Source organism: Mustela nigripes, chromosome 7 (assembly GCF_022355385.1).
Source record: "Mustela nigripes isolate SB6536 chromosome 7, MUSNIG.SB6536, whole genome shotgun sequence".
NCBI classification, from domain to species: Eukaryota; Metazoa; Chordata; class Mammalia; order Carnivora; family Mustelidae; genus Mustela; species Mustela nigripes.
Genome location: NC_081563.1, coordinates 54,406,045 through 54,418,276, shown reverse-complemented (window position 1 = coordinate 54,418,276; position 12,232 = coordinate 54,406,045). Strand labels below are relative to the sequence as shown.

The 12,232-nt window shown below is 43.4% G+C and overlaps 1 protein-coding gene across 2 annotated transcripts in view; it reads left to right on the top strand.

Moving 5' to 3' along the window:
- ARHGAP25 (Rho GTPase activating protein 25) overlaps positions 1 to 12,232 on the top strand; it is an 86,004-nt gene that overhangs the window by 42,547 nt on the left and 31,225 nt on the right. The window contains exons 3-4 of one of the 2 annotated variants that reach the window (XM_059405948.1): positions 5,734 to 5,821; positions 10,452 to 10,568. In XM_059405948.1, the coding sequence (XP_059261931.1) occupies positions 5,734 to 5,821; positions 10,452 to 10,568 (205 nt within the window). The remainder of the gene's footprint in view (positions 1 to 5,733; positions 5,822 to 10,451; positions 10,569 to 12,232) is intronic. The other variant, XM_059405949.1, reaches the window with a different exon arrangement.

Genomic DNA, 12,232 nt, shown 5'->3' with positions numbered 1-12,232 from the left:
GAGGCCAGTGTGGGAGCACCAGAGCTAGAGAAGGAGGGTATCAGAGCGGATGGGGTCAGTGAGGGGAAAGCGGGGTCTCGGATCACAGTGAAGATAGCAAAGAAGAAGACCACTGAAGGACTTGAGGGTTTATGCCGAGGACTATGGGGAAGCATTGCAGGGTTCTTAGCAGAAAGGGGACATTTCTTTGGCTTATGCTTAAAAAGATGGCTCTGGCTACAATGTTCAAAATAGATTTAGGGCCAGAGGAAGAAGGCACGAGGGTAACCTAGGGGAGAGGTTATATTGTTTAGAATGTCAGTGGGGGGTTGTGGGCTAGAGGAAAGTGATCAGGTTCCTGGTATACTTTGAAAGTACAGCAAACAGGATTTCCAGATGGAGTGGATGGGGCCTGAGAAGACTTTGGTCTTTAATCTTGGAACTAGTGATTCCTCCCGGCCATCATGGTACATGAAGGTGAAAAGGCGTGCTATTAACAATTACCCTGGGACCCCAGGTGTAAACTCCATGTCTTGGAGCATCCAAGACGGCTGGCCACCCATCCAGATTCACGTCTGTGATGGTGGAAGAACAGGCTTTGCCAGAAGGAACTTATTAGGGAAGATAGACTCTAGAACCTTCTGGATCCAGAAAAAAAAGCCTCAAGGAGAGTAAGAATATTGAGGGTGGATGGCTGGGAATGTAAAGAAACAAGACAGTAATTTTGGAAGAGGACAGATCTCTTTAAGAATAAGCTTGGGGATCTGTGACACATTAGCACAGCACCTGGTTAACCAGGCCCTTCCCTCGAGTTGTCTGTCACTGCAAAGGCTAAAGATGGGCCAGAGACCCCACCACAGACTGTGTTCTTGCTCAGTGACCCATGCATGGTAACCAGAATTCTTTTTACTTTATGAACAACCCAGACCCTATCAGAGCCAAGCAGTTATAGGCCAAGATGGTGGTGACTGGTGCGTGAGGAGCAGACTCAGCAAGTCTTCCCATCCACGAATGAGGGAGGTGGCACCAAGGCATTAGCCTTCCCCCATCAGCAGGAAGGACAGCTCAGTGGGGTTTACTTCCCCAAGGTATAGACGGTGAGAGGTACAACATGTCCAAGCTTGTATTCTTTCCCTGGCTCTTCTCCCAGGAGACTGGCCAGGTAACTATTTAATTATTCTGGGCTCCTCTTTCTTCTTTTGTGGAATAAGACAATCATATCTGGCCTGCACTTCTCACAGGCTCCAACGATATGAAGCATGTGTAAAAAAAAAACGTTTTGTGAAGGCATAAACTTGATGCCAATGATTAAATAAATTATTAGAGGTCCTAGCTTCTCTCCTTTGCTTCTGAAGGAGGTAACTCAAAATCCTTCCAGGGATAAAGTAGCCTGAGATAATTAGGCAAAGCTTCTAGGATGAAAGTACTTTGTGTTTTTTTTTTTTTAAAGGAAATCTATTAATATAATACATCAGATCAGTAGGTTGAGATCAATAAGTCAAGTAAGGAAAAACTGCACAGCCCCTAAATTGTGGTTTCAACCACAATTATCAGCATTTGATAAAATCCAATACTCATTTCAGATATAAAAAGGCTTTTGAAAAGCTTTTAGGGATGAAATGATAATGTATTAGAAAGAAGATTTTACTGTATATAGATATGGATACTTTGATTACAAAAGATGCATGGTAGGAAATTTGGAAGATGTGGAAGAGAACAAAGCAGAAAATGAAAATGTTCCCATTAGCAAGAAATAGGCACCTAAATTCTCACTTTTTCCAGTTCTTTCTATACATATACCTTTAGGAACTCAGCTAGTCTAAATGCAAATTAATATAATAATATTCTTTAATTTAAAATTAACAATTTATGAATTGTTATTATGATGATCAAATATTCTTTTACAATGTTATTCTTAATGGTGGCAGAATAGTCTACCGTATGGACATTCTCTAATTTATTTAACTAATTTTCTAATGAAAATAAGTTGAGAATTTGGGCTGATATTTTTATACTATTATTACAAATAAGAGTTAAGTGGACATCTTTGTAGACTTTTTATATATCTGTAATTATTTCATTAAGATAAAGGAAATTGTTAAAAATAAAGCACTTTCTTATGCTATCATTAAACATTGTTTTGGGATTCGTAGATATTGCAAACATCTAGACATGACATGAGGGTGTCTGGGTGGCTCAGTTGATTAAGTATCTGCCTTTGGCTTGGGTCATGATCCTGGAGCCCAGGGATCGAGTCCCGCATGGGGTTCCCTGCTCAGTGGGGAGTCTGCTTCTCCCTCTGACCCTACCCCCTCTTGTGCTCTCTCACTCTCACTCTCTCAAATAAATAAATACAATTTTTAAAAAAGAAAGGAAAATATGATTATTAAAAAAAAAAAGAAATGGGGGCGCCTGGGTGGCTCAGTGGGTTAAAGCCTCTGCCTTTGGCTCAGGTCATGATCCCAGTGTCCTGGGATCGAGCCCCACATCGGGCTCGCTGCTCAGCAGGGAGCCTGCTTCCTCCTCTCTCTGCCTGCCTCTCTGTCTTATTTATTTATTTGATCTCAGTCAAATAAATAAATAAAATCTTAAAAAAAAAAAAAGAAATGACATGAAAGTTACCGACATGAGCTAAATTCTTGGGAAAAAATAAAGGCATATTTCTATGCTATGCTTCACACCATTCATGGTTCTGGATGGACTAAAGACTTAAATGTAAAAAAAAAAAAAAAAAAAAAAAAAACCCAAAAAACTGAGTTCATAAAAGTCCGAGAAGAAAATGTAGCTATCTGCATAATCTTTGGAAGGCACGTGTTTTTCAAGCATAGTATAAGCAACAAAGACAGTACGAGGGAAAGGCTAATTTAATTACATAAATAAAACTACTTGTACCTTAAAAGCCAACATCATAAAGTGAAAAAGCAAACAAGAAGAAAAGTATTGTATATGTGTAAATGGTAAACAGATATTCTTAATATTCAAGGTATTTTTTCAAACCTATTAAAAAAATCCAAATAGCTCAATAGAAAAGTGAGCAAGTGATGCAAACCAACAACTTACCAAAGAAATGTAATCCCCAGTATATGTATAAATATTTCAGTCTCAGTAACAATTAAGGCGGTGCGATGTAATATAATGAGACATCACCATCCCTAGCAGTGCTTTTCTAGAAATTTTGATGTTGGTAAGGACAGGGAATAGGAATTATTATAATGCAGAGCTGATGGAAATGAAAATCTGTGCCACCTTTCTGGAGGGTAATACATGCTTTTTTTTTAAAATACAAACTCTTTGACCCTGTATTTCTAATTCTAGGAATTTAACCAAAGTGACTGCTTAAGACTGGTGTAGATAAAATTTTTAAAATATTTTGTTTATTTATTTGAGAGAGAGAAAGAGAGCATAAATGGGGTGGGAGATTGGGGAGATAAAGGGCGAAGCAGACTCCCCGCTGAGCAGAGCCCACAATGCAGGCTGGACCCCAGGACCCTGAGATCATGCCAGAGCCAAAGACAACTGCTTAATTGACTGAGCCACCAAGGTGGCCCAAGACCGATGTAGATAATTAAATTTACCTGTATATGTTTTCACTACAGTATTGTTTATAATAGCGATGTTGAAAATAATGCCCAGTGGTGAGGCTAAGTTATATCAAGGAACTTTTGTACATTAAACAACAGAATACAAGTCTGCTGTAATGCCCTAAATTAATACTTTTGGAAATGGAAAACTATCCATAATATTGCTTTGAAAAACAAAAGCAAAAAAGGGCCTGTTTACAATGGAGGGTGATGTATCTAACTAACCCCATTGTTGAAGGAAAAACGAATGAATGTGAATTTATGGGAAAACAGCTGGGGGACCTGTTAATAGTGGTTATCTCCTCTGAGCACGAGTTTCACACAATTTTTAATTTTCCTCTTTTTTGTTCATTTTCCAGTCTTTCTATAAGGTATAATTTAGTTATAACTTTAAAAAGAACACACACATTTCTATCCCTTAAAAAAAATCTCAGACAGAAACCCCAGTAATTTTGGAGCAATCAGGTGAAAAGGACCCTCAGGTACACAGATGATATGTATAGAAGCTGGTACGATCTTTCTAGAAAGCCATTTGGCCGGATTTCTAAGAGCCAAAAAAATATCATACACTTATGATATGGAGTTATTTTATTTTTAGGAAATAGTCCAAAAGAAATAAGATACATGCAGTGCTGTTTATAATGAGAACGTTTGAACTTAATGTCCAACAAAGGAGAATGATTAAATAAATGATGGAACTCTGTCTGATGGACTCCCGTGTTTGCTTCCCAGGAAGCCTGGGGCTCGACAGAAGGCAGTCTGTGCATTTTTCCCTCCGAGGTCTCAGTAAGGTCTGTCCAGCTTTAACAGGCTAATGCTTTGTAAATCTTTGACTTAGCTTGATATAACTCATTCCAAAAGGTTCTTTGTCAGGGAAATTGTTTAAACCAGAACCTCAGGAAACTGCCCTCGAGTTCCTGCTAGAATGATCACTCTGGACAATCCTCCTTCATTGTCCCCTTGGCTCATCTCCCTGCTTTTCTGGGACCTTAGCGCAGGTGGCTGACTGTCGGTGGCTGGGAAGTGTTTCACAAATTGCTCTCTGGTGGCCGAGCCGATCATGATGTAGCATTGGCCAATATCCGTAGTGTAAATACCCCAGCGTGGCTGATTCGGGCCTCTAGCATGACATCACTGAACAGAGTTGAGAAAAAGGACACAAAGCACAGTGTTTTATAGTATTATAACCGCACAGATAGAACAGGTGTAAATAAACACATGAACAGAAATAATAGTAAAATACAGTAAGTGACTGGGAAGTGATGAACTCTGAGTATCATTACCTTTATTTTTAATATAAAATATTTCGTCACAAGCTTCTATCATTAAACTTTTGATAACGGCTGTGTTTAACAACGGGCTCACATTGTTCTTGCAAGCGTGACAGTTCATTCTTACGAGCCTCTGTTTGGGGCACCCCACCGCCCTGGCTATCCACCGTGCTTCAGTGTTGGAGGACACGTGACCTCCTCCTTCCATCTTTGTACAGAGTCCACCCCTGTTGACTTGCAATGTAGGGGAGAACAGCCGCTGGCGCCCTTCCCTGTCCGGGGCCATTCCTCCCTTCCCATCAGTGTCCCCGCCTCCACTACTGTCTCTCTTACGGCTTTTCTCTCTCCTCTCTTCATTTATGATGTCCAAGCCTCTTGTGCTCATTTCAGGAAGGTCTTGCAGTTTGCCACTTATGACTCGGTGTGAATACGTTTAACTCTAATGGTTACTTCTTCCCCCAGAGTAAGTGGGACTTTTAAGTAAAGCCTTCCTTGTCATTCTGAAATCCACTGACCAGGGTTTGATTCATAGCATTCTGATTAACTAGTGCTGTGATCTCAGATCAGCCAGTTAACCTTTCTGACCCTTACTTCTTCACGTCTCTAGTGGGGAAAATAACAGTCTGTCCTTCTGAGAGTTCTTAGGAAGATTTATTGTGATAAAATATTCAGGGCATTTAGCACAGAGCCTGGCGCCTAGTAACTGTTTGATGAATGGTACTAACATATTTTGCATTTTATTTTTACTGTTTTGGGATGAAAGTGATATGCTAGCTTTCCAGGTTGCTCTCCACCTACCTGTCTTCCTCTCCCATCCCATCATTAATCCTGTCTGCCCTTCAGCTGAATTTTAGGTGACAAAATTGCTGCTTCCCTTAAAGGGCCAACTTTTGATCTTTCAGGGTTGCATGTATCTACCAGGAAGTACAGTCAAGGAGATCGCCACGAACCCAGAAGAGGTGGGGAAGTTTGTCTTTGAAGTCATTCCAGGTAGGCAACCAAAGTGGGGAAAGAGCTACATTATATTCCCATCTTACTTCTGGATCCTAGAAGTCAAGGCTGAATCTGTCAGCCAACTAACCGACTGACCGAGTAAGAATGCATCATCATTCTGGATGTAGTTAATGAACCTATACTAGCTGATTATCTAGCAGCCAACTAAGTGGGTGCACACTTGGTTCGACCCTGAAAGCATCTCATGAGGGCGCTCTTGGAGTCAACGTTTTCCATTAGATGCCGGCTCACTACTCTGGAAAGTACATCAGCCCTGCTCACTAAAAGGAGCCCGGTTTCAAAGCTGAGTGGGACCTTAAAATGAACAGTTACAGTGTAAATCGAGTGTTGTGAAATTGCCATTTTGGTAGGTCAAAAACGGTCTCTGTTAGCTACAGAGAGGTCAACAGTCACATGTGGTTCAACACAACCTAATAAGAAATGATAGCCGGGAATTACTGAGCGCTTAACACATGACAGGTGCTGAAAGTCCTGTATCGTGCATGTTAGCAGTGTACTGGAGGCGGCTTCTGCCCAGGGTAGAGTTCCCTTCTTCAAGAGCATCTGGGCTAAGGGGAGTTGGTCCACTCTGTCTCAAGGGGAATTGGTGTTTGTGTGAGCCTGGCACGCTGAGGCTGCTTCTCCTTGTCTCGGGCTCCTTTGCCAGCCCCAGCCTAGCCAGAAACTCCACACAGCAGGGGAGGCCACCAGTCCCCTGACTGGTAAGCATGCACTCCTCCCTTAACCTCCTCCTTACCACAGGGCAGCGTGTGCATAAGACATCATGAAGAAGGCAACGTGGCCATGAGGTTAGTTAGAGTGCCTGGTCTGGAGCTGGCCTGCCCTGCTCTGAATTCTGGCCCTGCCACTTTCTATTTGGGTAGCTGTGATCAAGTTATTTCATTTCTTCCTGCCTCTGTTTCTTTATCTGTGACGTGGAGACAATGAAGAGGATAGTGAGAATGAAAGAAAGAACTCGATTTGGCACAATGAAATCGACTTGGCCCATTTGGTATAGTGACTGGTGTATAGTTAGTGCCAAGTCAGTGTTTGACATTTGGGGATAACTAGAGGAAATTATAAGGTAGAAATCTATCCTGAAACTTGCTACTGCTATAGGAAACAAAGAAAAACAATTTTTTTTTTTAAAGATTTTATTTATTTATTTGACAGAGAGAAATCACAAGTAGGCAGAGAGCCAGGCAGAGAGAGAGAGAGAGGAGGAAGCAGGCTCCCTGCCGAGCAGAGAGCCCGATGCGGGACTCGATCCCAGGACCCTGAGATCATGACCTGAGCCGAAGGCAGCGGCTTAACCACTGAGCCACCCAGGCGCCCAAAGAAAAACAATTTTTAAAGTTCACCTTTTCTGGGTGGCCTCCTCCCTAGTGGGCCCTCTTTTTTTTTTTTTTTTTTTTTTTAAATCTGAAGTTCTATCCATCTCTCTTCCTCCTCAGAAGAATAGTTTGTTTTTTAGTCTCTCTTCCCTGAGAAAGCCCCACTTCTTCCTACAAGATTCCTCTAGTCCAAGGACCCCTTTCCCAACACAGTTCATGGGATGCAACCATCCATGGTAATGTGTGTCCCAAGCCTAAATTTTCCATTATGGGTAACCCTACTGAGAGGTCTTCCTTCGGATTCACTGTGGGCTTTGCACCCAAAGCTTAGTGCCCTTGAAGATTGCTAGGCTATGGTATCTCATTATCATGTACACTTGTAGGCCCCTGGGTGTGCTTGTGCAAGTGCTTGCACCCACACGTGTCTCATAAGAATAAACAACAATTCTAAAGCAGTAATAAGGTAGGGAACCATTTTCCTAAAGGTTTCCTAAAGGAGCCATCATTCTCAAGTCTTCAGTCAACTTAAAGTGAGGCAAGCCTCACTTTAGAGACTTTTTAGTTCCTCTTTTTGTCATGATCTTAGGCAAGACAATTCTCAGGGACCGACGCTGGCCCTGAGAAATGTCCTTCCTATTCAGGGCCCTCTCTCTGTGATCACCTGTGTCACTGCCACAAAACCCAGAGAGAAGCCTTTCCTTGTAGCTCTGCTATGTGTTTCTTTCTTTAGAGCAGGCAAAAATTCAGGGCAAGCCTTGCTCTCCCTACTTACCTCTAGCAGAATAACTATCTGTTTTTTTTTTTTAAAGGTTTTATTTATTTGTCAGAGAGAGCGAGCGAGAGCGAGCACAGGCAGACAGAGTGGAAGGCAGAGTCAGACGGAGAAGCAGGCTCCCTGCGGAGCAAGGAGCCCGATGTGGGACTCAATCCCAGGACGCTGGGATCATGACCTGAGCCGAAGGCAGCTGCTCAACCAACTGAGCCACCCAGGTGTCCCATAACTATCTGTTTTCCTTCCACCCAAAGGAAGTCATCAAGGATACAGAGAGTTATTTTTCTTGTTGCATTTCATTCTCATACTGCCTGGTGAGATGTAACAACAGATTTATTGAGTACCTGCTGTGAGCCAGGCACTACTGTAGGAACCGGGAATCCAGAAAAGAACAAGCCTACATGATAGTCTAATGGGGGAGACTGACAGTGGGCTGCTTATGATGGAATGAGTGTAGTGGAAAAAATGAAAGCAAAGAAAGAGAGAAAAAATTCTGGTTGAGGTGGAGATAGTGGCTGGTCACTTACCATTTTATTTTTTACTTTTTAAAGAAGATTTTATTTATTTATTTATTTATTTATTTATTTGAGAGAGAGACAGAGATATTAAGAGAGAGCATGAGCAGAGGAGGGGGACTGGAGAGGGAGAAGCAGACTCTCCACTGAACAGGAAACCCAAATTGGGGCTCCATCTCAGGACTCTGGGATCATGACCTGAGCTAAAGGCAAACACTTAACCAACTGAGCCACCCAGGTGCCCCTCACTTACCATTTTAAATAGAGCGGACACTCCAATGTGCCCCACATTAATTGTTTTGTAGGGCAGCAAAAGATTTTTGAATTCCCTTTGCTTTTGATCTCTTGAACCTATCTAATATCGTGGAGCTTCACCTTCTTTACCCTTTGGGATGACCTGATTTAGAATCCTTCTTGTCATCAGGTCATTGGCTTTTGATCAGAAGGATCAGTCCATCAAAGCCCTGGCCAGTCAGGAGTATCTTGAGAGCTGGGTGTGTCTCAGTGGAGTTGAGAGACACAACTAACGGCAAAACTAAAAGACCTCCCAGAAGTCAGGGTAAACTGAAAAGGCATGCTTTTGATACACAAGAGACTGGAGAATAAGCATGGGGGAGAAGGGTGCCAGATAAATTTCGGCCAAGGTCAAATTGGAAGCCATAGGGGCTAGTAGCAATTATTGGCAGAAGGATCAGAGGCCGAACCTTGAGTGTGGTGGTAACTGCCTGGGTGCCAATGGGCAGGTCTCTTTGCATCTCTGGACTTGAGTTCCATGAGCTACAGAGAGGAAATGATACTAGAGCCCCTTCTATTTCAAAATGATATTGTGATTCCTACAGGATTCTTTAGTTCTACCCTGACCACGTTTTACTTCCCATTTTACTTCTGGAAACACCTAGATCTCAGGAGTGGTCAGATCTCCATGGACTGACCCTTCTGGTCAGAACAGCTAAGGACCCAGGGATAGGATGGATTCCGAATCGGGCTGTCCCAAAGCATAAAAGAATGTAGTGATAGTAATTTAAGTTCAAGAGATCAGAACCAAAGGGATTTTGAAGGTCTTTTGTTGCTCTGCGAGAAAAGACAGGTTTGGGCACAACTGGGGTGCTAGAACAAACTCTTTTTGAGAGAAATGCCTTGACGTTGTGAAAAGAATGAGTTGGTGCTTACACAGACACTTCGAAATTTAATAGCCACTTGTAATCGAAAGGGAATGCTATTATGTTCTTGTCCTTCCTAAGACCTGTGCTTGATGCTTTCCTTCTCCCTCTCTTTTCCTTCTCTGACCCGCTTTTTCTTTTTGTCGCTTTCTTTCATTCTTTCTCTTGGCATCCTCTCCCTGCTCCACCCCCTTGTCATTTCTGCCACCCTTTTGTCTGACAACACAAACCCAGGAAACGTTACATATGTCTGTCCATAATCATGGGCTTAAAGTCTAAATGGTAAAGAAAGTCCTAACAAACTTCATTTGTCCGTCAACTATGGATTAAGAACCTACCGTTTATAATGTCTTGTGCAGGTAGGAGAGTAGAAATTCTGAATGGGAAGCACTGATTTTGTGAGAAAGGCCCACACGTGCTCCTTGAGTTGCTGTTATCCTCTGCACCCCAATAGCTGAGCTCATGAGTAGCTTAGGAAAATATCGAAGCTGATGGTGACGGTGTGATGGACTGAAGTCTTCAGAATTGTATGGGCTGAGCCTCTCTTCTCTAACACTGACACTGCCCCCTGAACTTCTCTTCTTTTCTGGTAGGAAATGGCTTCTCTCCGCCACAGGAGCAGATCTCAGCCCAAGGCATCCTCCTTGCAAACCACGGGTGTTCAGTGGTTTATGTATGGAATTAGGGTTTCGGGTGCATCGATGTCTGGTTCCCTTGAGGATAAGCAGATAATGCTTTTGTGTTGTTTGAACCAAGGAAGCCACCGAGGTTCAGCTTCCCTTCGCTTCCCTTCGTCCCGGCCGCTCACCACTCGAAGACTTTCATTACTATTACTTTTTCCTCCAGCCTCATGGGACCAGAGTCGCACAGGACAGGACTCCTATGTCCTCATGGCCAGCTCTCAGGCCGAGATGGAGGAGTGGGTTAAATTCCTTAAGAGAGTCGCTGGCACACCCTCTGGAGGTAAGGACTCTGCAGGCTTTCCTGGGCAGGTATCTGTGACAGCTCAAAGACGGGGAGTTAGTAGCTCCACACACGATTCCTCCCTGAACGGTGTTCAACAGAGACCATGAGAGGACAACTCTGAGGTTATGCTCGTTGCCAAGTATCTAGCTTCGCTCCCTGCATGAGCTCAAGAGGCAACTCTAGATTAGCTGGGCGGACTGCAGCCCTTCACACCGCAGCGGCAGATGTGTACAACATTCTGTGGCACAAGGATTCTGCCCGGTTATGGGGTCGTGGGGCCGGAGGGTGATGGCAAGATCTATATCGAAAGCTGGGGGAGGCTGATCAGCACAAGAAAGTGAAACGGCTGGCCGAAACTGGGGTGGTCAGACTGGGGGGGGAGGTTCAGGAACTGTGTGAAGGTTGCTGGGTGGGAGTTTGGTGGGGCAATGAGGTAACTGGGTGACGGGCAGGCAGGAGGGCACGTCATGGGATGAACACTGGGTGTTCTACGTTAGTGATGAAGCACTAAATTCTACCCCTGCAACTCATAATACCTTGTATGTTAACTAAATTGAATTTAAATAGAAATTTGTAAAAAACTAAAACAAAACAAAAACATCTGCAATTGACAAAACAGGTGAATCCAGCATGTGTTTTTCCTTTCATAAAAATCTGAGGAACTGATGTGGGCCATCTCGAGTGAGCACTTTCTGTCAGCTTTTTAGGAGCACACTTTCTGTCAACTCCAGGATACCCGTATATAATTATTTATCAACTGTGCCGCCTATTATTTTGGAAGTGGGGAGCTTTTTACAGTTCCAATATTAAATATTTATTGGCTTGCCCAATGGTTTCTTTAGAAATTATGAGCGCCTTTAGAAATTAGGAGCACCATAACAACTTTGTGGAAATTTGAAAAAATATAGGAAAATAATTACCCCTACAACCAGCAGAGGAATTTTTATGCTTTCCTTCTAGGTAATATTCATATCTACGTTCCTTTTTTTTTTTTTTTCCCCAGAAGCATGGAATATATACAATACCGTTTATTTTATAGCTAAAGGCTTTTTCCCATGTTGTTATATCGATTCATTTCAGGGATTATTTGGTTGCAAAAAGTAGAAATCGCATGCAACGATGGTAAACAAAGAGGGATTTACTGGGTTGGGATAGTAGCTACCCAGAGACTACGGGAGAATTGCCAAGAGGACTCAAGAGGGTGGGGCCAAGAACTGGACTATGGGCCCAGACCTTATCCTTTTGGATTCTCTGGGGCAGTGCAGCGTCGCATTCTGCTTTTCTCCGCGTGCCTGCCTAGGTTTGCGCAAGTTCGCAGTGCTCCGGGACTTCCTCCTGCCCGTGGCCCCAGACAGCTGTGCCAGCTTTCCTGGACTTCTCTCTCAAGCAGAGCAGAGGCTGAGCTCAACCTCCACCACCCCATTCCAAACTCCTGAGAAAGAAGACCCACCTGGCTCAGCTGGGGTCAGGAGACCCCCTGCAGACTCAGGAGCTGGGCCAAGGAGGCAGGCCTGCAGCCTGCGACCTGCCTAGCAGGGGGCTGGGAGAAAAAAAGTTACTGATGGGTCACCCAAACTCCAGAGTGCCTGCCACCATTGTCCGAACAGCTGCATCCCGTTACAGAAAGGGGAGCGTGCTTCCATTACCCATTTCCCAGTTCC